The following is a 26,266-nucleotide window of genomic DNA, read 5'->3' on the forward strand; positions in this document are numbered from 1 at the left end:
ATTTCTTCTAGTTGGCCAGTGAAATCAAAGCGTCCTTGGCAACCTGTGTGCCCCAGCAAACCGCCTCAGAAAATTGACGGCGTCCATCACCTGGCTTGGCGGAGCATGGGAGCTTCGACAGTATTCGGCTCAGTCGCGTCTTCAGATCAACAGAATGCGTTGGTGGGCTAATTGGTGAGAATCCATAGTGCTTTTTTTTTAGCACAAAGAAAACGACACACAAGAAAGAAGACAGAATGTTGCGCTGTGTTCTGTCTTCCTTTTGTGGTGTCGTTTTTGCGCTAAAAGAAGAAAGCATCTTCAGACTCCTCTTGTGCACCGGAAAAAGCTGTACGATTTCTTCGTCATTGAGGACTTCTGTTGTGTCAGTGTCCGTGTCTGCGTTGGCGTTCACGAAGTCGTCGAAGTTCTGATTTGCGGCTGCCTCATCACACCGATGAAGTTCTTCCCAACAACTGGGCGATGCCTCTTCCTGCTCACGTTGCAGGCTTGTGGAGCCCGACGCAGCCTCAGAAGTAGAAGTGCAGAAGCCAGCATGCCGGAAACGGTTCCCAATGATCGAGGGCCAGGTTGCTCTCCACAATGCTGCCACCATCTCGACTGCCATGTACACGTCGATCTTGGTTTCACGTTTGATTCCAAACTTCAGCAGGAGCTTCTCGATGACCCTACGCTTATATGCGCATTTCACATTGTTGATGATCCCCTGATCAAGGAGCTGGATGACGGAAGTCGCATTTGGAGGAAAGAACTGCAACTCCACATTCCTGAGGTGAAGCTCCGGGATGTGGTGCACCGTGCAATTGTCTAACCTTCGACAACGCAGCATGCCCAGAGCAGAAGAAAGAAAAGAATGTGCGCATGTGAGATCAAATGATCGAGTCCCCATTGCCGCTTCCACCATCTGGTGGAACTGACCCAAAGCCTGGAAGAAATGCGCAGTCTGTCATTCCGTGCAGTTTCCGCTTGTAGTTTCGTAAGAACCAAAATGAGCATGCCTCCGCTACGTCGATTGTACCGCTCCTGCGCTGGCAGCACACTGCCAGATTCTAGACGCCACAAATTTGGAAAAGCCTCTTTTTCTATGCATCTTTTTTCCCTGAATGCTTCGTTAAATCAGGTTTGATGGCAAAGTTTGTTTCATTATTTTGAGTTCGTAAAGTATTAAGCCTATGGGCAACTGCAGGGGGAATCCGAATTTGTTTGTGTTAAATCGAGAAATTCATAAAAACGGGTTTCGTAAAATCGAATTGCAACTGTATTATGTAGAACCAACTCCATCGATTAGTCCCTGCAACTACAAAACAGAGTCTTGGCCCTGCGGTGATGCAGTTTTGGCCACACAGTCCACATTTTCATTTTCCTGTGCTGCCCTCTGCCGTTTCAGTAGGGGCCAGGAATAGCGAGACAACTGGTATCGCCAGAACGAAAGTTTCCGAGATCAAGAGGCGTTTCACGACTTTACCACTACGGGAAGGGCGCATGCGCCATGGTATACAGTAAAAGCTTGTTAATTCGGATTTCACGGGACCAGAAAAACTGTTCGAATTAACCAAATGCCGAATTATCGAAAGTAACAAGAAAATAGTAATAAATGTATATGACATCAATGCACTTTCATTATCTTGAGGAATACGTTAATGCAATTATTTTGCATAAGAGCAGTGCAAAAGCCGCACTTTCGTCATTTGCTACTTCGTTCACCATGTGAATGCGGCTCAAGACCCCGTGTCCTAAGCCGAAACATGCTATGAACCCATACCTTATTAAGTACCAACAACGTGATGGACCACGCCTTTCTGATAGCCCACAGCCGTTTCCGCTGTCCGTGAACATCTTTTTCGCTGCTTTGTGTCCAATATTCTGGCACTTCGTGCGTGGCGCACTCCAAGGATCATCCGAATTAACCAGGTTGCGGCAAAATATACCGAATTAACGAGAGTTTGATGACATTAAACGATGTATACGCTGGCCGGGACCAGAGAACACGTCCAAATTATCCGATTTTCCGTATTAACTAGTGTCAAATTAACAAGCTTTTACTGTATTTGTTTACCTCACCAGTGCCTCGTACCCCACACACTGCGCTTCCTCACTGCACCGCTCTGACACGAGCAAAACTTAAGACGAAGCCGTGCTCGGTCATTGGCTTCATGCTGATGACATAATTGCTGACGTGTTACGTTGCTGAATGAGGTGCAGTCTGGACAAGCTATGCCTACCCCTCCTCGCTGCTGAGACGGGTGGGAAGGCCCAGTGAGAAACTGAAACAAGCGAAAGCAGGTTGTCCTATACCCAGTATCTTCCTTAATAAGAGGCTGAGTCCGAGCTAGTTGGTACACTGACATTATGAAACCGTTAAGCGCACAAAGACGAGAACAAGAACATGACACACAGAGCGCTACTTTAAACTAATGTTTATTGCGACACAAAAACGCCATATATGTAGTCTCTTCACTCAGAAATGGCTACTGCGCATGTTTGAGAGCTGAGCTATCAGCTTCTCTCTTATTCCTACACTCCCCTCTCTCCTTTTTTCCTTTTTCGCGCTAACGATAACAGGCTTTGTTAGCGCGCGCATGGTAACTGGGCAGTACAGAAAGAGCACTTGAATCACACAAGCATTTCTTTAACAAGAATCATAAAGGCAAAAACAACAGGCTGAAAAGGTGGCGTACCAAAAATGAACAAGGGTATTACAAATGCTGGCCAGCATAAATGAACAGGAATGAAAAACAAATGCGGCTAAACAATGGAAGTCGTCAAAAGGTAAAAACGGTATGAAAACAGAAGTCGTGAGAAGGTAAAACAGTATAAAAAGATGTAAAAAGATATAAAAAAGAGGACCTTTAAAAGGTTAAAAACCTAAAACGTAAGAGCAAAACTAACTGTGTTGCTTTCGAAGAAAGAGCTGGCGTTTTTGCAAAACCAGTGACTTTTACTTAGTTTTGCTCTTACGTTTTAGGTTTTTAACCTTTTAAAGGTCCTCTTTTTTATATCTTTGTACATCTTTTTATACTGTTTTACCTTCTCACGACTTCTCTTTTCATACCGTTTTTACCTTTTCACGACTTCCATTGTTTAGAGGCATTTGTTTTTCATTCCTGTTCATTCATGTTGGCCAGCATTTGTAATACCCTCATTCATTTTTGGTACGCCACCTTTTCAGCCTGTTGTTTTTGCCTTTATTCTTGTTAAAGAAATGCTTGTGTGATTCAAGTGCTCTTTCTGTACCGCCCAGTTACCATGCGCGCGCTAACAAAGCCTGTTATCGTTAGCGCGAAAAAGGAAAAAAGAGAGAGGAGAGTGTAGGAATAAGAGAGAAGCTGATAGCTAAGCTCTCAAACATCCGCATTAGCCATTTCTGAGTGAAGAGACTACATATATGGCGTCTTTGTGTCGCAATAAACATCAGTTGGAAGTAGCACTCTGTGTGTCGTCTTCTTGTTCCCGTCTTTGTGCGCTTAACGGTTTCATAATGTCAGTATCTTCCTTATTACAGCATTTATTCGTCAAATTCTTTCGGCAGCATGTTCACATCCTACGAGCACGCAGTTATCTCTCCATCACAAACTTTGGACTGTAAGGTTGTTTAGTGGCCCTTTAAGGAGATGATCATGAGAGTGCCAAGACGTAGGCAAACAGACCGACGGATGGACAGACAGACATATAGAAAAAGTCTTATTGCCTTTGGTTTACTAAAAAATGCTTCACATTTAAAAACACTAGAGCTTCCCAGGTCATTGCTGGTGATAGTATTTCATTAGTAGCTACCAGTAGAGAAATTATTGCAAAAACGTGGTGCCTAATTGTTTGGTTAAAGAAAAGAAGGTGATTTTATAAGGGCTCGTTTTTTTTCTTTGTTAGACATAATATTAATGAGAACTAACAGACAATAATGCCAAGGAAAGTGTAAGGGATTTTTTTGTAATAAATGAATGGGATATAAATGTGAAGAAAGTAAAGTGAATGAAAAGATAAGTTACCTTCTCGTCCATTTTACTTTCTTCACATTTATATCCCGTTTATTACAAATAACATCCCTTATACTTTCCTTGGCATTATTGTCTGTTAGCTCTCATTAATTGTATGATTAGGCACTTGCGGCACACTAAAGCATTGCCTTGGAGACTAGCAATAGTTGAACTGAGGAGAGCATTATTAGAACTAAAACATTGCTGACATGTTTTTTCAGCTCCAGATGCAGTACTTTTAGGACACCACAGCATGTCTTCAGAGATTTGCTACTTTTACTCCGAACAATTGGGATGACATCTTGTTGTGTTGCCTTGACAAGCTTTTGAGATAATTCCAATGGTCATACTTGTGGGAGCTTCCACAGGTGCGGGCCTCCAGTAAGTGTGGCTCAGCATAGCACAACCAAGCAAAGCACTAGGCACCCAAAAGGACAGGACTGATGAGCTAGTTAGTAGCGCATAACTCAGAACAGTTGCGCAAAGAATCACACGGATGGCGACAGGTAAAGACGAGACACCGAGTCAATTACAATTACCGAATGGAATAATCTTAGTAACGAAGTTGTTTCCCAGTCATCCTTGAATCTTTTTGCTGCGCAGCTCCAGCAGTGAGTGTCTGAATTCCATTACATGTGCTTCTGCTGTTTATTTCAATCACTGTAACGAATCTCCACGCGTGATCATTTGAATGTAGCACTGATTGTACTAATACGACCTTATGCCTGTTTATTGCAAACCACTGTTTTTTTTCCTTGTTTCTTTTCTTTTCTTCTGAAAGCGGTACATATCGGCCGCGCGTATGTGCCAGTGGCAACGGCACGAAGCAGCGCGAGTGTATTTGGCCCATCGCGGGACGAAGAAGACGTGGCAGTTTCTCTGAATGATAAAGCGTGTTTGCCTATCGTTCTCCGGTGTCTCGTCGATCCCACGTCGTTACAATACATTACCTGTTCTATATTTATTTGTTTGCCGATTTGTAATTTAGCCAATGATATCCACCCTGCCAAAACCCTATGTTAAGGTTGCAGTATTCATAAATAAATAAATAAATAAATAAATAAATAAATAATAAATAAACTAGGCACTGCTCACTGGCGTAGTGTTCAAAAAAGGATCAATACGCACTCATCATACATGCAACTTAACGCAGGGCGAGCTGAATCCTAGTAATGCCCGAACAAGGGGCCAGTGGATGAAAAGCAATGCGTGTAAAGGTCTTCCTAACACCCCTTCTCTCATGGTGCCACCTTCGAGACTGCTTCACTGGCGAAAAGTAATTGACATCTCAGCCATTCGCACAGTCTCTTTTCAGGTGAAGAGAGAGAGGCTGACAGGGCACCACCTTCGCAACTCCTGGAGACCTCCGATACAAAGGCAGTAAAAAAATTGGGGGACTCTGAAGCTTGGCCTTTAAGAGTTTGAACACGATAGTGATATCCGGCCCCATCCTCATCGCGCTCTGTTTTCGCTTGTCATTATGTTCAGTCGCCCAGCCGCCAGCCACACACGCACACACACGACGTACCTATAGTAAGTGTTTTCCGCCCTTTTCAACAGCACTATCATGATACAGTGTACCCTCAACATGTGTGTAAGAGAATCCACGCACTAATGTGTATGCCCTTTGTAATTGGGTGGCATGCTTTAAACCAGCAGCAGATAAGCATGTGATACTATTTTCGAAGTTGCGATGCACCCACTATGTGTTCGTATAGGAATCTGCGCAGTAATGTGTGTGCCTTTTGTAAATGGGTGGCCGGCTTCAAAACCACCAACTTGTTATAGAATTCGCATGGTGTGACGCCCCGATGGCAATGTACGCTTGTACCCACGTTTTACAGCGATATTGCATCTCGTACTGCGATGCCTGTACACAGACACTTATGTTTGTGAGGCATGAAAGTTAATTTCAGGGCAGTTCCAAGCAATGGAGTGGTTCTGTGCTAGAACACCTGCTTGCCACGCAGATGGGCTGGGTTCGATTCTCACTCGAACCGAATATTTTTTATTTGTTTTATTTGCATCTTTCTCGATTTTTCGGTCACGGACAAGATGCTGATTTTTCGCTCACAACCAACGACGCGGACACCGGAATTTCTGCGGAACAAGCTCTTTAACGCTATTGCGTTAAAACTACACTTGAGAAGCATAAATTATGAATTATATTGGCTAAAAAACCCACGCACACACAAAACTATAAAATAAAGTAGTTTATTGCAGCGAGGCGTACACAAGCCAATAAATCTTACCTCGCACTCATTGATAATATTGTGACATGGTTGTGGCGTGGACGAAGGCAGAAGTCAGCAGGATAAGAACAAGTCTTTTATTTGGCGAACTTGTGTGCCAAGAAACGAAATAGCCACTTTACAAGCGATGCACAATGAGCACGGATTGCGGCGGACAAAGCGGCATCCGTCGATCAACTGACAAGTGGTCAAGCGCGTCGGCTTTTATACAGGCGCTATCGACTTTGCAGCGATATCGCTGGTGGGCGGCGTTATCTCTCGTGAAAGCTGGAACATTCGCCTGCGGCGCGCAATCTTAACGGAACGTTCTAAAACAATCGCGAAGCTTCTTACACATCACGGGCGGCCTGCGCAGCGCGTTGCCCACAGGCTTGTGGGTGAAGCTTCAACTCATGAAAAATAAGACGCGCAATAGTCTTCAATGAAAAAAATTCACAACTCCTGACCGCCAGCTGGCTGTCCTTTGTTGAACCATTTTGCATCAAACCATGCGATCGCATGCATGTTTTCATTTATATCCTTTGCAACAGCTGTTTCCCCCATAACACAAGTGCCATAACATGCTTACAGACAAGTACACTGTGTGATCCAACAAGACATGTCAGCAAACATTATGTAAAATACTCACCGCCAGGGTCGAGGGAGCCAACAAACACCTGGAAAGGCTTGTTCATGTACTGCTGCGCGAGCCGGCGCACACCCTCTGGCCAGGTGGCACTAGTCATAACTGTCTGTCGGTCTGGCCGAATGTCCAGTAGCACCTTCTTGATCTGTGGCTCGAAGCCCATGTCCAGCATGCGGTCTGCTTCATCCAAGATCTGAAATGGTATGAATCAGTTGTAATTTGTAAGGCATGAGGGAACCATAGACTTTCATTCTTACCCAACATCACCTTGCAGCAGAGCTTGTTTAAAGCTTTTTGGACATTTCCACTAGTTGGAGTGCACTGTCTTTAACGTTTGACAAAAACCATGTTTGTTGGCAGTACAGCCCACGTGCACAGAAAGATATGCTCCCATAACGATTCTGCACATTTTAAGCTAGTAAAGAGAGCAATTGCTACCCATTGCCTTGAATCTGCCCGAACAAGTCGTGTCCTCACGCCATGCAGGTTAGTTTTGAAAACCTGGCTAAGGCCATATTCAGACCGCTTCCCAAGCTTGGTCGTAGACGCTGTCTAGAAAACCTTCCTACAGAAGGTGAGGGCATAAAAAAGAAAATGTCTAGCCCTGTCCAAAAGAAGGCAAGCTCGCAGTGGTCCCGTACATCCACCAACTTTCCAACAACCTCAAGAAGGTTGCCAATAGATACGGTGTGCCTGCAGTCTTCTCGGCGCCACGCGAGTTGGCTGGACTGTGTCCGCGAATCAGCTGCGTTGACAAAAAGCTTGGATGCCGGAAGAAGCACACTAGATCTTATGTGAAATGCATGATGGGCGTTGTACACAAAATACTGCTGTCGTGTGGAAAAACGTACATGGGCCACACTGGGGCGATGTGTCAAGCGACCGAGCACGGGGAGCATGAATTATCCTTAAAGAATAAAGGAAATGCGCGCTTACCTGCGCATTGTGTAGACTGCAGATGTGAGCCTCTGCTTCATGAGATCAAGATAACAGGCAGGAGTAGCGACAGATTAGCTTGAGAGTTATTGGAGGCGTTTCACATTAAGAACAGAGGCATGAGTTGTATTAGTGATACGTCTGTTTCTCTTTGCCAAAATAAGATGCAGTTCTTTGATATTCCAGTGCGACCCGCTTTCTGCCAATGCTGATGCACGCATACACAAATTGCGTCTTCTGTTGGCTTCCCCTTTCGAATAAACAGTTGAAGTTTAGAGCCCAACCTATCTGCTTCCTCTTACTTCTTTTCTTGTGTCTTTCTTTCCTAGTTTGGGCTAGTAGTACCCCTTTGATGTCACCAACAACCGCCACGGTGGTCTAGTGGTTATGGTGCTCGACTGCTGACCCGCAGGTCACGGGATCGAATCCCGGCCACTGCTGCTGCATGTTCGATGGAGGCGACAATGCTTGAGGCCTGTGTACTTAGATTTAGGTGCAATGTTAAAGAACACCAGATAGTACAAATTTCCAGGGCCCTCCACTACGGCGTCTCTCATAATCACATTGTGTTTTTCAGAGTTAACCCCCCCCCCCCATAAAAAAGACGTCAACCAACTCTCCCAACAACAAGTCTTACTCAATGTGTTGATCACATGGCCGTGATAAATCAAGAATATGCCTTTCCTGAAACCAGCTCACTCTCTTGGTGGATTAATGTAAAGATCCAGCAAACAACCTCGTAGTCTGAAATTTTTGTGATGTAGAGATACTGTGCACTTGTACAATGTGAACATGATGCTGCAAGAATTTTACGGAAATTCTGTGATGGCGAGATAACTGTGCACTTGCACGATGTGAACATGCTGCTGCAAGAATTTTGCGAATAAATTGCGTAATAAGGAGTTTACAGGGTATAGAACAATCTGTTTCGGCTGGTTTTGGTTTCTCGCTTGGCCGCCCCACCTTCTCGCAGCAGAGAGAAGTAGGCGTAGCCCTTGGTCGTGGACTATGCCCACTTCGGCAATGTAACATGACGTCAGCGATTCCGTCATTGGCACGCAGCCAACGATCGAGCAAGGCTTCCTCTATGTGTCACTCATGGTTAGAGCGGCACGGTGAGGAAGCGCGGAGAGAGGGGGGTACAAGGCACTGGCAAGGTAAACAAATATGCCACAGCGCATGCACCCTTCCCTCACAGTAAAATTGCGAGACGCCTCTCGATCTTGAAATCTTTCGTTTTGGCGATTCCACTTGTCCCACTAGTCTTGGCTCTACCAAACGAGAGAGGACAGCACACGAAATTAAAATGCCTAGTGCGCGGCCCAAACCTGCATCACCGCAGGGCCAAGGCAGCATTATGTCACTGCATGGGCAAAAAGGACTGATCAGGCGCAGGAGAGGGCACAGAAATTGTTTTTTGAATTGGAGCAGCTGCGCCGTGCTGTGATAGATTCACAAAATGTCATCACCACAGCCTTCTGCATGAATTAGCGAGCTTGTTTGGGAAGTGTAAAAAAAAAGTCTGAGCCTCTTTACTGGCCCTTAAGGGGTCTTTTATCCTGTTTGCAATTAACTTCGTAAGTATTTTTTATAGTACTGAGAGTAAGCTGACGAGTCAATAACTGTTCAAGTCTTTCATGTCTCCTTTCTTTGGGTATCTTGTACATGGATTGCAATATGGCTTGCAAGATGAGTATCTATATCTGTAGTTGAAGGAAAGAAGATGACTTTAAAGGGCTCGTTTTTCCTTGTTAAACACAATATTAATGAGGATAGCAGACAGAATGCCAAGGAAGGTATAGGGGATGTTATTTGTAGTATTAGGATATAAATGTGAAGAAAAAAAGTAGACGAAAAGATAACTTGCCGCTGGCAGGACCGAACCTGCAACCTTCAAATAATGCATCCGATGCTCTACCATTTAGTTACGGCGGCAGTCATCCTCCCGTCCGCTTTATGGGGTGGGTATATATGTGAATTTAAGCCTGGGAGTGTTTAAGCCGATCGCAACCATGGCAGCGAGTGTGGAACACTCTTTTTCTGCCTTTTGGCGTCACGTAGCACGTGATCTTCTTACAAGCTCGTAGCAGACCAATAATCCCTCGCATAGTACCTGAAGGCATCAAGTCTGCCAGAACGAGACCTTTGCTATGAATGAAGGAAAGAAGATGACTTTTAAGGGCTCGTTTTTCTTTGTTAAACACAATATTAATGAGGAATAACAGACAAGAATGCCAAGGAAGGTATAGAGGATGTTTTTTGTAGTAATTAAGATATAAATGTGAAGAAAGTAAAGTGGACGAAAAGATAACTTGCCGCCGGCAGGGACCGAACCTGCGACCTTCGAATAACGCGTCCAGTGCTCTACCACTGAGCTTGGCATTCTTGTCTGTTAGTGCTCATTAATATTGTGTCTAACAAAGAAAAACGAGCCCTTAAATGTCATCTTCTTTCCTTCATTCATAGCGAGGGTCTCGTTCTGGCAGACTTGATGCCTTCAGGTAGTATGCGAGGGATTACTGGTCAGCTGCGAGCTCGTAAAAAGATCACATGCTACACGATGCCAAAAGGCAGAAAAAGAGTGTTCCACACTCGCCGCCATGGCTGCGATTGGTGCTGACTAACACTCCCAGGTTTAAATTCACAATATACCCCGTAAAGTGGACGGGAGGATGACCGCCGCCATAGCTCAGTGGCAGAGCATCGGACGTGTTATTCGAAGGTCGCAGGTTCGGTCGGTGCCAGTGGCAAGTTATCTTTTCGTCCACTTTAATTTCTTCACATTTGTATCCTAATTACTACAAATAACATTCCCTATACCTTCTTTGGCATTCTTGACTGTTAGTTCTCATTATTATATCTGTATTTCTGATACATGCAATAATTTAGTGTATCCCAAGGTACAAGATACTGCTATCACAATACCATCCTGGGACGAATGTAATGTTGGCTGAACTCCACTTCTCAAGCTGATACTGTTGCCATTAGGCCACTCGACTAAAACTAAAGGCAGCGACATCTTTTTATCTTGCTGTGATTGCATTTTGACTATACTGATGCTCACATGCACAAATTGTTGTATTTTCTTAGCTTCATTTTTAAATAAACAGTTGAAGCATGGCATCCGACCTTTCTGCTTCCTACTCTTTCTTTTTTTGTCTCTGTTTCTTTTTTTTGCACTAACATGTATTCCTTGGAGAATTGCAGCCTTTCCTAAGAAGAGCCCATTGCCACTACCGAGGTCTTCAAAAAAGCGGCAACTGGTAATTTTTGCAGGGTGATCAAATCTGACAAATTTTTCTTTGCTGAAACTGAAACTGAGATGCAAAAGAGCGCGACTGCCATACTCTTCTGAGATGTCCGGATAAGCGGGCATTGTTATATTGTCACGTGGTCGTGACGTCGAAGAAGGCAGCAGTCAGCACGTCCGAGATGAAACTCTTTATTTGGCCGAACTTGTGGCCGAGAAACTGAAAGTCAAAGTACAGCAATACACTGATAGCGGCGAACAGAGCATCGACCGTCGATCAACTGACAAGCGGTCAAGCGCGTCAGCTTTTATACAGGCGCTATCGAACTTTCCAGCGATATCGCTGGTGGCGGCATTATCTCTCGATAAAGCTGGAACATTCGCGTGCGGCGCGAAATCTTAACAAAACGATCTACTACAATCGAGAAGTTTCTCGAACACTGCTTCGCAGACAGCCTCGAGCGTTGATAGCCGTCCTTGCTAGTCAAACCCAAAAAACATCAAAATAAAACAAGTGGGCGTGGCAATATCAACTTTGCTTGCAAGTGTGCAGGCTGCGCTTGCGGTTGCAGCAGACATTGCACACGTAGGCTTATGATTGCAGAAGCACTAACACCATTGCAATCATTGTCGCAAACAGGGACATCATTGTGGTCTTCTTGTAGTTGCACTCATCGGCACTTCGATTTCGCGAGTGAACTTGGTCAAAGCCCATCACTGCAATAATTACCAGAGGCCGCTTTTTCACAGGCAGGACTTTATTTCGTCCATTTGATCTGACTGTCTGTCTCTTCTAAATAAAACGTTCATTATCTTAATTTCTGTAATTGTTGTCTCTGGTCATTTTAAGATGTCTGCCACCACATCAAAAATAATTATGAAGGCAATGAGCAAATATCCCATTTCCCTTATTTTTTAGGGTTTTTGTACGTGTCTTGATACAGCACCTGGTATATGCTTATGGCAGCCAGTTGGCCCCATTCTGTGTCTGGTTTTAATTTTATTGCTTTACTTCATTAAATTGCTCAAGATATGCACCCACCGGGCGTCCACGAAACTAGAGTCTGAAAAACATGTGACTAGAAAACACGTGACCTTGCCCACCGGAACAGGTCAATGCCTGTGCCAGCAACTTGCAGCCGCAGATTAGGAGAGGGGGATCTCCAAGCAGAAGGGGAAGTTTCAACTAGAAGGGGGCACACCATTGTCTGCTGCATATTAGTTGGCCTTTACCTTCTGTGGAGGCAGTGTAGCAGCAGCATGCATAGCTACGAGTCTGATGACGTTGTAGGCCTAGCGTCAACATTGGCAGAAGATTCGTTGACGAAGTGCTCCATTCAGGTAGTATGTAGCCTTCAGGTAGTATGCGAGGGATTATTGGTCAGCTGCCAGCTCGTAAAAAGATCACGTGCTACGTGACGCCACCAGGCAAAAAAAGAGTGTTCTACACTCGCCGCCATGGCTGCGAATGGCGCTGACTAACACTCCTACGTTTAAATCAACATAAATACCCCAAAAAGTGGACGGGAGGATGACTGCTGCCGTAGCTCAGTGGTAGAGCATCGGACGCGTTATTCGAATGTCGCAGGTTCGGTCCCTGCCGGCGGCAAGTCATCTTTTCGTCCACTTTACTTTCTTCACATTTATGTTCTAAATACTACAGATAACACCCCCTATACTTTCCTTGGCGTTATTGTCTGTTAGTTCTCATTAATATTGTGTCTAACAAAGATAAACGAGCCCTTAGAAAATCATCTCCCTTCCTCCATTGATGAGGAAGACTCAGGGTACAAGCGTGAATTAAAACTGGAGCTGTGCAAACAGCAAAATTTTACGTGTGAAGTGATTTCGAACATTAAAGCTGAGTGCGAATCGAATAGAATACTTTTCGAATAGTTGTTGAATATTTTCTTAATACTTCGAAGCGAAATTACAAAAAGAAACTAAAGTTGCAGAGGATCCCCAAGCATATTCTTATGAGTAGGAACATGAAAGCATTTCCTATGGCTAGGTTGGTGAAGCACTGGAGGGGTCCTGCTAAATGGTGCTCTCTACATGCCTTATAAAGAATGAGGCAATGCAGAGGCTGAATTGTGTTTATTTACGTGATATGGTACAAATAAAGTGGTGTCGACAACACTTTACATGTGAAAGGAAAGAGACGCCATTTGCTCAATCTCTCCTCCTCCAACTTCTCTGGAGGACCAACTGATGTGGCGGACAAGGGCGCACACCCTTCGAGTTGCGAGTTCCTCATCTGCTGCACGGATTTCCCTCTCCTACTCCATGGCTGCGAGTGGTTTCTGCGGCAGTTATTGGCGCCACCATCAGTTCTGGTGGATGAGGTCACGTGTTCTCCACACATGGTTTTTGTGGACGCCGGACGAGTGCGTACTTTCGCAAACGTGGCCAAGTAACACGTTCATGTTAAAATGTAGTGAAAAAAATCGCCAGGCCTGCGCGGAACACACAGCACAGTCACAGCGAAAGCTGGAAGAGCAGCCTTTCTAGAGACCGTTGCAGACTCTCTTGGGGCAACTAATACAAATACACATGCAAGGTGCCCACTACACCATAAATCATCGTAATTTTCCTTAAGTAGAGAAGCACCCACTATGCCATTTTTCGCCATTCTGCAGAGAAGCGTGGTACCCGCTACAAATCTGTAAGGCATTATGTGCACTCTGCTTGAACTGCGGCTGATGACAATGAGGAATTATGGCTGAGCCCTTTGTAATGAGTTGGAATAATTCAGTGACCCACTCGCAATGCAATTCGCATTGTGCGACGCCTGGTTGTTATTTTACTCTTCTACGACACTTCACAGACCACCACGAAAGAAAGTATGTTGAATGCCAGGTGGTCTACGATATTTCCCTGTCATGTGGCAAAAAGTATGTGGGCCAAACTGAGGAATGCTTAAATGACAGGGTCAGACAGCATTGCAATAATGTTAGGAATGGCAGAGAGGGTGTCCTGGCAATCCATTGCCGAGATTCCAAGTGTTCACCGGATTTTCACGCCTGCTCTGTAATAGCCAGGAGTCGAGAAAAATGGAATAGATTAATAATTGAGGCAAAAAAGATTGTAGAATCAGGTGATTCTTGCGTGAGTGTGGCCTCCATTTCTTTATCACAGAAAGAGCTGCATTTGCTGAATGCGACAGTGCAGTGATGAAATGTGACAGCGCTGTATAAATAGCATCCATGTTTTTTCCGGAATAAACTTCGTTGGAAGTGGTGCCCCTGTGTGTGCGTCTCTCTCTTGTCCGTTGTCGTCTTCGCGCCTTTTACCTCGGATCATGCACACAGCAAGAGCAAACAATTTAGACTCGACTAACCAAACAGTTTATAATGCGATTTCGCCTCTCGCATTGCCTCGTTCTTAACAACATAACTTGGCACCACCACTTTGCAGCACCCCTCCTAAACAATAACCTAGCGAAACGAAACGCTGTCGTGTTCTCATCTCTTAAGAATGTGCTTTTCGTGATGGTAAGAAAGTCATATTGCTGATAACGCCTAATGCCAATGTTTCCTTGGGATACGACTTGCTCTACGTAACAAAACTGACACTTTGCAAGCGAGTTTAGAATTAGAAGTCAAAGAGAACTGGTGTGAAAAATTTAACACGAATTTAACTATTAAAAAGCACAGTATTAAAAGCTTTTCCAGAAAAAAATCCACGCGTGTACAGCACATGCAGCATAATCACAGCATAAGCAGAGACTGTGGTAAACTTTTTTATGGTGCCTTATCATGAGTAAGAGCTCGCGTGAAAGGAGCTCAAAGGTGAACTTGAGGTAAAAATGCTGAAGCACTTGAGCTGAAACTGTGTTTGGCACAAGCCACTGGGAACATATGGCTAGATATAAGGATGCCAAGGGAGGATTTAACACAAAAAGTTACAGGAGGCCTTATGGTCTCAGTTGTGATTGTGTTTAGCAAATAACTATAGACCATGCTGATTGTAAAAATGAGGACTTGCTAGTAGCTAGGAAGCAAAAAGAGGTGGACTCGGATAATGCCTCTAGCTGCAGCGATGCAATTGTTAATGAATATTACGTTGAGGACACTGATCAGGGCACGGAGGCAATGATCGCGATTCAGCGAGGCATCAAAGTGACGGAGAGTTGTTTATCGCTGACGGGCCTACCTCTTGCAGAAACAAGCACGGGGCATTTACGAGAGGTGGAAATGTTGTAGTGGGTGAGACTGATTGGCTTGGCTGTGAGTCACACTGTTACCCAGGTAAAGAAAATGAAAAAATGACCTGCACCAAAAGCAACCAGAAATAATCATAAATACCCGGTTGCCAAGACAGTTGTGCAATTGCTAAATGGTGGACACCTAGTTAGGACTCACCCTAAAAGAGTTGTATGGATGAGGCATTCGATGATGTTAGGAGTAGGAGTAAAGGCAGCAGCTGTACTGTGCCTTCGTGATGGTACGCAGCAAAAAGACGCAGAAGAAAGTAAAGAAAGACACCGAGTGCAAAAAGGGCCAGAATAAAGTTTGAAATTTTTAGTTTGTCAACATCCACCAGAAGAGAAAGAGCTTGTGATGAAGTAAGCAGTGCTGTAAATAGATAAATGTATAGTGTGGTTTTGAGTTGCACAAGAGTGTTTTGGACAATGTTCTTATGAACAACGTGGACTGTGAGTGTGGCATCTTATGCAGTGTTCCCGAAACTGTGTAGTGATCAGTGTCTTCTGAGTCTAGGTGGTGATCAGTGAACAGTGTGTGCACAGTGTAACCCAATGCAACCAGGCACAATTTAGAGTAGAGTAGAGTAGACCCTAGAAGCTGTGGCTCATACCCACACTGGGGGATTGGCCCAATTTATAAGTAGCAATTTATAGGTTGCTGATATTCACTGATGCAGCAACCGCATATAGCCTTTTTTTTCGTGGGCACTACCGTATTGCCCAGCGGGCAGCGCCGTCTCTGGTCTGGCGAACCCACTGGCATGCGCAAAGCTCTGCGTTTGTATGGAAGGTATGCGTGCGGCTGCTGTTGCAGTCGGTTTTTTTTGTTCCGGCGCGGTGAATTTCGTATCAAGAGATGCGGTCTACGTAGGTAATGAGTCTGTGAGACGTCTCGAAAAAGTTTGATTTGTTGAGGGTCAATGATGTTAATATACGGCGGCGCGACGTGTTGCAAGTGGTCGATGTCATATTTTCGGCACTGTCTGTTGGAAAGCCACCTCAAATATTTTGACTCATTCTAGCAGGGCAAGCAAGTTCCACCACACTTAGGGCATACAATGAATTTTTTTCTTGGACTGTAATCTTTTAGTTTGTTTTTTTCATTCACGGTTTGTTTATGCTGTCGCACCGACTACCGCTCGTACATGCGGCCGTGCATGAACACGCGGTCTCGATTTCATGGCGCGGCATCTGTTTGTTGCTCACAAACGGGTGCTTATCTTGTTTCTCAACTTTTAAGTGAGCGCTTATTACTCGCTCGTTTATTGCCCACGGTGTGGACAAAGAGCTGTTTACAGGGAGGTGCTGGTACATAAAATGATGCTGATGTTGACATGCCGGCGCGCTTCTTTTTCTTTTTTCTTTTAAGAGTCACGATATCTGATTGGATTTCGGCGGCGATAAAATGAATGGTTAGAGGGTCTCTTCTGCCGGTGAGGCACGAAGTGCGCCCGGGCTTGAGCCTTTGATTGGCATCGGAGGTGATTCGCATTGGTTCTTTATGTTTGTTTTTTTATAACTTCGTACACCAGATGTACTGTTCTTGCGAAATTCTTGCTGTCGTTCGCAAAGCTAAGCATCAAAACTGACAGTTGAAACACTAGACAAGAGTAACAACGTGGTTTTTGTATGGTGCTTAGAAGAGAATGAACTATGTTGTATCATTGCGTGACTTGTTGGACACGGCTCTTGACCATGTAAAGTTGTCTTCCTGAGGTAGTTGTTCTACGCACGGAGCAACAAAATTCTTTTTTTTTTACTAGTCGGCTTTCATATTGCCCATCGTATACAATACACCCCGCTGTCTTACGGAAGTTGCAACCTGACGACAAGGATCTCGCCACGTCCTTTTGATGTAGTGTTCATTGAATATTGGGGTTTTACAAGGCTGGTACGGAGCAATAATTAAATGTATGATGCCAGTTAACCCGCTGCGAAGTGAGGGATTTCTCGCCCGTGCTAATACCGGTGCACATAAACTGCAGCAATCACCGTGTTGAGCCAAGCTACAATGCTAATTGGTAGACCAAACACATCATATCAAAAAATATAATAATAAAACGAAGTGAAAATAACTGAAGTGGGTACTCGAGTGGTACTTTGTGTTTTGCACTTTCCCGGACAAGGCCGTACTTGACCGCTTATGTTTGTTCGCAAATCTGGCCATATCCGATTGACCTTTGACTGCATGGAACAAATTCCGGATATATTGTGGCACTTGCCGATTTAGAACCTGTAACGTAGCACAAACGATGTACTACCTTGAAGAGTTTGCAACCGCACTCACTCCGCGTTTGGTGATGCATGTCGCATACTTATTCAGACAGCAGTCTCCTTTTTTCAGTAGTTGTAAGAACAACCAAAAACGGCACAGTGGTTTCCCGTTGACCTTTCGCTGGCTGACATCGCAATATAAGAGAATAAAATCCGCAGGTCCACCTAAAACATGCAAAAATTGTTCGACAACGCCACTCATCCAAGCACCAGCCCACACACTCCGCGCCATCGCACACCAGAAAGGAGGAAACCGCTGGTTGCCAGTCCGGTCCTCCTCGCCCGGTGCAATGTTCTATAGCAAGTACGAGCATTCCTGATGCAAGCCCCCTTCTAAAGCAAGCCACCGAAGACAATCCCCGGAGTACTACGTAAACAGTGGAATACCATGCCTGGTGAAGGAGCCAACAACAACGTTAGGCCTCACGGGCCCATTAGCCAGATCAGCAGTACGAAGACCTGTATGGACAAGAAACGGCTGAATCGTCCCACAAGATGGTTGAAGGCGTCAGATCACAACGGATCGTGGCAAAGATTGATGTCGGACTAGAATTAGGTGCTGAACCGGTTGGCAGAGTCAATTAAAGGAGTCCTGACAAAAATTTCGCCCCGCGTTTTTTGCTGCAATGTGTTGCTGGGGGCCTGTTAGTCATAGCACGGCACATCGTTTGCTGCAGCATGCGACAGATAATTAATTACAAGCTCCTCATTACCGAAACAGCCTTAGTTTCGGTTTGACAGAGCTCCAAAAAACAAGCCGCCGGGTGCAACTATATCACCTAGCGAGTGAAACGCTCGGTCACACGAGCACGCAGAGCAGTGATGCATTTTGGCGTGGGCCCGTCGTCGGGCTCATTGTCATCTGATGGCGACAATTTTCTTGCGGCGGGGATGGATGAATTTTCGACGTGGCGAATCACTTCAGGTTTGACCCGCTGGCGAGGAGCGATTCGTCGGGAAGCGCGTCAAACAGAAATGGCGGCTACGACGTCATCATAACTTGTACCGGCTGAAACAATTACGTAGGGGAAGTAGGGGGGTCACCTCGGGTCACCTCCGAGGGTGTCAATGCACCAGGTGCGGCCTATAATGCTGGATCGCGCTCATTAACTTCAAAATTCATATAAAATACCTTCCAAGCTTTATTCGCTGTCGATATTTTGCAGATGGTACATGCACGTACACGGGAATTGATCCAGCAAGCTATCTCGGCCGCGAAATTTTGTGTCAGTACCCCTTTAAGAGCAGTGCTGGGCAGTATCGAAGATACATGTATCTGAAATACTATCTCAGATACTCTTTGAATATCTTGTATCTGTATCGCGATACGGCTCTCAAAATGCGTATCAGTAGCTGTATTTCCGATACATTAAAGAATGTATCGTGTATTTTAAGACACAAGATACATCGATCGCAGCACCCCCTTGTGAAACAATAAACATTTGCTGAGCTCCGCTTTTCAAGCTGACGGTTTGTCACTAAGCCACCTGAATGATACTAAGGGCTTTATCTTTCCACCAGAGTCCTCCAGCAAAGGCCGGCGATAAGGTCTGCGCACCCCTACTGGTGGAGCAAAATTACATGGTGGCGTTCGCACTGTCTCGAAAATACAAGGGCACGAACGTCTATATACGCACACCTTACCTTTTGTTCTCTCTCCTTTTTTTTCTTTTTAGCTGTGTCAGTGCCATGACACTCGCTCTTAGCCACCGTCGTGTGCCGCGTACTCCAATACGTGGCGCATCTATCGCGCAACTTCTGATGCTGCTATAGTGTGGTTATCGAAGTTTCTTTTGCGTGGTGCTTCATTACGACGTCTGAAGAATGTATGAATGGGGTTGCTTTGTGTCTGGCTCTCGTACACCAGTGATTTGAAAGATTTCGTAAATTTCAGTTTGACTTACATGCTATGACATTGACTGATATGCAAATAAGATTCTAAGAACTATAATAATAATTCTTAGGTTTTAATGTTCCAAAACCATGATATGCCAGGTGGGATTCCACCAAACTCTTGACTCCATGATATGATTACGAGACATCGTAGTGGAGGGCTCCAGAAATTTCGACCACCTGGGGTTCTTTAACGTCCACCTAAACCTAAGCACACGAGCCTCAAGCATTTCCGCCTTCGTCGAAAATGCGGCTGCCGCGGCCAGGATTCGATCCCGCGATCTGCAGGTCAGCAGTCGAGCATCATAACTACTAGGCCACCCTGGCGTGTCTTTCTAACTACAGCACCTCTGGTGGCCATGCTAGATCTAATAGAACAAGCATTTGCCTAACAAGATACTTTGGCGTAGTGTATGTTTTTCTTCCTGCTATCTTTATTCAAAAAGTTTTTAAAATTATAATTTGATTCTTAGCAAAATAAGTGCTTTCTTAGCTGTCCTTTTACATAGTCTCTGTATTGTGATTTTTCCGCATTTTACTGCAATGTGTCTTTTGAAACGTGCTGCCAAATAATCTCCTGGCTTTATTCCTACTTTTAGCTATCTGCGCCATTTCGACTGCTGTTCACATATTTACATTCCACTTGAGCTTACTGTTATGCTGAGATGATAGTGAAGACAAATATATAATAATCTGGGCATGCCTGGTGTCTAAAAAAAATTCTGCTTACTACTTTTAAAATAGCAAAATTGAGTTTTCATTAATAAGGGAAATCATTAGGAGCCATTTTAAGGTGGCGGTCTCACTCCGGCAGCACAAACACATAGTTTTTGTCACTTTTCCAGCCGACGCGGCGGCTGTTCTCCATGTTTTATATAGTCGACTTATATATCGTTGAAAAGCTTGGTCTTTGTACATTTCAAAATATTTATTCAAAACAAGTCAACCTTTAGTATTTGGGGATGGATAGCCAAGTTACACGGTTTTGGCTGACTGTGCCTCAGCAGTGACCATTTTTTGAAAAATCTGCCACAGTTACAGCACTGTTCTTTGTGCAGCACTTTCAAGACATATTTACCTATTTCCTCAACATAGCAAATTCATGTTGGACTTCTACTTTTTTGTTGCTTAGCTTTTGAAAACAGCCAAATTTAGTTGATGCTCAGTGAAGTTAGGAGGCCACAGGAGGCTTATACAGTGCTGAAGAACACACACGTCCTATGCTATCATGGCTTAGCTGACAGAAGAGAACTAGGGGTGGGGTTCCTTATTCATAAAAATATAGCTGGCAATATAGAGAAATACTATAGCATTAATGAGAGGGTGATATGTATCGTAATTAAGTTTAATAAGAGGTACAAGATGAAGGTGGTACAGGCCTACGCGCCTACATCCAGCCATGATGATCAACTGGTTGAATGCTTCAACGAAGACATAGAATCAGCAACGAGTAAGGTAAAAACACAGTATGCTGTACTGATGGGCAGCTTTAATGTAAAGGTAGGCAAGAAGCAGGCTGGAGATCATGCAGTTGGGGAATATGGCATCGGCTCTAGAAACGCGAGAGGGGAGTTACAAGTAGAGTTAGCAGAACGCATAATTTATGGATCTTCAATACCTTCCACAGAAAACGGGCTACTCATAAGTGGACGTGGAGGAGTCCTAATGGTGAAACTAAAAATGAAATACACTTCATAATGTGTGTCCACCCGGGCATTGTACAGGACGTGGAAGTAGTTAAAAAGATCCGATGCCGTGACCATAGAATCGTAAGATCTAGATTTCAACTAGACTTGAGGAAGGAACGGCAGAAACTGATACGTAAGAAGCCGATTAATGAACTAGCTCCGAGAGGGAAAGTACAGGCATTCAGAGTTTCACTTCAGAATAGGTACGTGGCTTTAACCGATGAAACTGACCTTAGCGTTGGCGCAATGAATGATAATCTAACTAGTATCATTAAGGAGTGTGCACTGGAAGTCGGGGGTACAGTCGTTAGACAGGACACTGGTAAGCTATCCCAAGAGACGAAAAACCTCATTAAGAAACGTCAAGCCATGAAAGCCTCAAATGCAACAGACAAAATAGAGCTGGCGGAGCTTTCGAAGTTAATCAATAGGCGTAATGTAGCCGACATAAGAAAGTATAATAAGAAGAGAATTGAGCATGCTCTTATGAACGGAAGAAGCCTTAAAACTATGAAGACAAAACTGTGCATAGGCAAAAATCAGATGTATGCATTAAGGGACCAGGAAGGCAAGGTCACAACCAATATGGATAGAATAGTTGAGGTAGCGGAAGAATTCTACAGAGATCTGTACAGCAGCCGAGACAATCAGGATGATAACGTAAGAAGCAGTAATAGCCCAGAGGAATCTGACATCCCACCAGTATGGACAGGAGAAAGAAAGCCCTAAAGGGAATGAAAAGAGGCAAAGCCGCTGGTGAGGATCAGGTAACATCAGACCTGTTAAAAGACGGTGGAGAGATTATTTTAAAAAAACTGGCCACCCTGTATACGAAGTGTCTCTCGACGGGGAGGATACCAGAATCTTGGAAGAATGCCAACATAATCTTGATCCATAAGAAAAGGGACGTCAAGGACCTGAAAAATTACAGGCCCATCAGCTTACTGTCCGTTGTCTACAAGCTATTTACAAAAGTAATTGCTAACAGAATTAATATGACCTTAGAGTTCAATCAATCAAAGGACCAGGCAGGATTTCGTACAGGCTTCCCAACAACAGACCATATTCATACTATCAATCAGGTGATAGAGAAATGCGCGGAATACAACCAACCCCTATACACAGCCTTCATAGATTACGAGAAGGCATTTGATTCAATGGAGACATCAGCAGTCATGCAGGCACTGCGAAATCAGGGCATCGACGAAGCCTATAGACGAATTTCACCGGACATACGTCACGAAAATGCGGTGGCGCTGTCGTCGGGCGTTTAGTTTCGCGCGGTAGGCAAAAGCCGCCGTGCCTACCGCAGTTGCTACTGTGTTTTCGCTGGTGCGTGCGCTGTTTGTCGTCGTGCAAAGAAGAAAAAACGGTGTAACGACGAGCAGTGCCACAGTTATTTGCGCAGGAAGGCACGAGAAGGATGGAATAAGCTTTTTTTTTTCATTGGCTGTTTACGAAGACCGTCGCAAGAAATTAGCGGCTGCTGTAAAACGCGAAAACTTGTCTCCGACGCCGGCTCATCGGTTATGTTTTCGGGCGGCTTACCCAGCAGAAAGGATTAGCTTAGTGAAGCGTTTGTAATTGTAACGTGAAGCACCGCATTTCTTGGCATAAGCCTTGTGTGGAGGCATAGCGAGCACGTTCACCCCAAAGCACGTTAACTTTGTGAATAGCATTGTCATATGCGGAGAATTCTTCACGGTTGCCATTGTTGATATCTTTTTCCATTGTTGAAAGTCTTAAACGCGCCAAAAGGATTTCGTTGTAATCGCGTGAACTAAAGTGTGGCTCGGTCATGGCGCATGTGTTTCTTTCTGCTTGGGCACGGTTCATTAACGCAGCCGCGACTTCGACTATGCTTTTCCAAATCTTATGCGGCTGCGATGAGACACCTGACAAAAGTGTACCGTGCAAGGCTGTTCTGGCAGCGGTGCGCTTCACGATATGTCCATGTCTGTCAGAATTCACAGAAAAACAACACTCGGGAAACTTGCCGAGTCTGTTTATGGGCTGTACGCATTGCGCGGTCTCGACTTGAGCGTAAGGAGGGAGCCGCGGCCCGCGGTGGGCAGACCTGACAGGTACGTATTAAAGCATCATCGCGAGCGTGTCACGGATGAAAGTGTCGCCGAGATCGCCGTTGCATTAGTTAACAAATAAAACGTACACGTGTGACCTAGACTGTCGCAACGGCGATGATCATTCGCAAATGAGTCACATTCCCGCCGTCAAGATACCTCATGTTTCTATGAGGTTCTCAGAGCAAGAGCAGCACGTCAACATGATGTTCATTTCAGAGTCCCTCTTACAGCCATTGCAACTTCCTCTGTTGCGGCCGCCGCTTGTAAGCATGCGGGAGGCGCCCCGACGCGCGGTGCTCGGAGGCAGCTTTTGCACCTGCTGCGCCAGTTGTCACGTGATCATAGAGGGCGGTAGCGCGCTTCAAGCTGGACCGGCTGGGCGGAGCCTGCGCGCCGTGACGTCGCTACAAGGGCGCTAAATATATCGACGGCGCCTACCGCTGTTTACAAACATGGAGTAGGTCTATACCCAGTTGAAAAACCCACCAGAGTGTGCTTGGCGTGTTCTGGTGTGCTTTGGTGTTAACACCAGAACACACTAGTGTGTTCTGGTGGATACACCAGCCTGGTGTGCTGTGTTCTGGTGGGAACCCACCAGAACACAGAGTTCTGGTGGTGGAGAGTTATGAAGTTAATGGAGAGTTAATGGAGAGTATCTCAGTAACCTGCTATTCGCTGATGACATTGCATTGACAAGTAACGCGGGAGACGAATTACAGCTCATGATGACTGAACTGGATATGGAAAGTACAAGCGTAGGTCTGAAAATTAATATGCATAAAACTAAAGTAATAATATCTGGGGTTTAACGTCCCAAAACCATGATATGATTATGAGAGACGCCGTAGTGGAGGGCTCCGGAAATTTTGACCACCTGGGGTTCTTTAACGTGCACCTAAATCTAAGTACACGGGCCTCAGACATTTTCGCCTCCATCGAAATGCAGCCGCCGCGGCCGGGATTCGATCCCGCGACCTTCGGGTCAGCAGTCGAGCGCCATAACCACTAGACCACCGTGGCGGGGCACATAAAACTAAAGTAATGTGGAACAATCTTGGCAGAGAACAGCGCTTTGCGATAGGTGGCAAGACACTGGAAGTTGTAAAGGAGTACAGGTAGTAACCGCGGAGCCGAAGCATGAGAGAGTGAAATAACTAGAAGAATAAGGATGGGATGGGCCTCATTCGGCAAGCATTATCAAATCATGAATGGTAGTCTACCACTATCCCTCAAGAGAAAGGTATATAACAGCTGCATCTTACCGGTACTTACCTACGGAGCAGAAACCTGGAGACTTACAAAGAGGGTTCAACTTAAATTGAGGACGACGCAGCGAGCGATGGAAAGAAAAATGATAGGTGTAACCTTAAGAGATAGGAAGAGAGCAGAGTGCGTCAGAGAGCAAACGGGGGTTAAGGATATCATAGTTGAAATCAGAAGAAGAAATGAATAGGGGGCACGTAGCACGTTGGCAGGATAACCGGTGGTCATTAAGGGTAACTGACTGGATTCCAAGAGAGGGCAAACGCGTGAGGGGAAGACAGAAAATTAGGTGGGTAGATTAGATTAAGAAGTTTGTAGGTATAACATGGCAGGAGAAAGCACAGGACCGGGTTAATTGGCGGAACATGGAGAGGCCTTTGCCCTGCAGTGCACGTAGACAGGCTGATGATGATGATGAAATTTAGTAACTTTCACAGCAGACTGTCCAGTAACTATTCGCTACAGAAAGTTCATTTTCGGGGCGTATGTAGAGCACAAGATTCTCCGTCTGACTGCTCAATTCATCGATGTGCACGTGCTACTTTTTAAATTATATTAATCTAAATTTGGCGATATTCCAAATATAGAGACCTACCTTGGCCCGTTTTCGTGGAAAGCTACTGAAGTTCTGTGGCTGAATTTGCACGTAGAAAAACTAGAGTCCCCGATCTATTTCGTCAACGTAGCGTTTTTCAATAAAGCAAGCAGAAATGCAATACGAAGCTCGTAAACTGTCTTAATTTTTCATGCTGCAAACGTCAACAAAACCGGTGTAACCTTCAAACAGCGCCAAAGTATGAGCATACGTAGCTTAAAATATAGCAGTTACGGTCTCCTGATATAATTATGCACACGAATCACACACAAAACTGCAGGAATACTGCGAAATCTACATTATTCCTATCACTACAACAGAAATCTTCCTCTAGCGCCACCTAGATGGACAAAACGAAAGCAATGAATTTGAAAGTTCCCAGTATCTCTGAATGTGGCATGCAAAAACATTTTACCTCAGGGGAAAGTGTCTTTCCTGACTTCAAACCACACACTACCATCTGTAAGTCTTCTTTTTGCCTCCCCTCTGGGTCTCTTTGACGGGATAGCGTGGGGAGTAGGAGTATGCACGTTGTCAATGAAGGCTTGCGCGCCACAATCGCGCCACTATTTTTAATATGCATGACCCCCCAAAAATGCACTGCCAAGACTGTAACCTCAACTTTTGTGCTCCCGTTCAACAGCTCAGAAAGAAGGTCAACCTTCCCTCCGTTGAAAATACCCTCTACAAATGGGGTGAATGTCTTCAGGCGAACGTCTCGTTTGTGTGTGCATGTGTTTGTGGCTGCTGCGTCTGAGGCCCCTCATGGGCAACCGCGAAAAAGCGAGGGGTGTGCGGCGACAGACAAAAGAAGGCAGACAAAGGGACAGTGCACGTGCACATCGAGTGAACTGAGCACACGTGTGTGGGCAAATATGTTGTGAAAATCACCTCGTTTTTTTTCTTTTTTTGCAGTCAATCGTATAGTTTTCCAGAAGTGTGATTAGGTGGGCTAGTTGGCATGAATTTGCCGCAAAACAGCACACCTAAAGGAATGACAAGAACACTGTTTTGTACTTGCTGTATATTATTTAATTAAACACCATTAAGTTGTAGACCTCCACGTCAATCGGATGTAGATTGCTCGAATGTTTTCTGCGGGCTTCCCTTCATTTATGCATCGTCAGCGTTCGAACCAGGAAAAACAACGGCGCGGCAAGTGTCCGTGTCGTGAAAGTAACCCATCACATTCAGCCGCGCTTGTTCTACTTTCAAATTGCTAGAT

The 26,266-nt window shown here is 44.9% G+C and overlaps 2 protein-coding genes across 2 annotated transcripts in view; both read right to left on the reverse strand.

Moving 5' to 3' along the window:
- Positions 1–334: 334 nt before the first annotated feature.
- On the reverse strand, positions 335–829 carry LOC119377237 (tigger transposable element-derived protein 4-like; the record flags this gene model as incomplete). Its single annotated transcript, XM_037646801.1, has 1 exon — positions 335–829. A coding segment is annotated over exon 1 (495 nt), but the record flags the coding sequence as incomplete, so codon positions are not given.
- Positions 830–869: 40 nt separating this feature from the next.
- The window catches only part of LOC119377238 (probable ATP-dependent RNA helicase DDX43), a 183,832-nt gene continuing 158,435 nt past the window's right edge, over positions 870–26,266 (reverse strand). Inside the window, exons 10-11 of the mRNA XM_049411562.1 lie at positions 6,855–7,044; positions 870–925 (exon numbers count right to left, since the gene is read on the reverse strand). Coding sequence (XP_049267519.1) covers positions 870–925; positions 6,855–7,044 — 246 coding nt within the window. The remainder of the gene's footprint in view (positions 926–6,854; positions 7,045–26,266) is intronic.

Source organism: Rhipicephalus sanguineus, unplaced genomic scaffold (assembly GCF_013339695.2).
Source record: "Rhipicephalus sanguineus isolate Rsan-2018 unplaced genomic scaffold, BIME_Rsan_1.4 Seq417, whole genome shotgun sequence".
NCBI classification, from domain to species: Eukaryota; Metazoa; Arthropoda; class Arachnida; order Ixodida; family Ixodidae; genus Rhipicephalus; species Rhipicephalus sanguineus.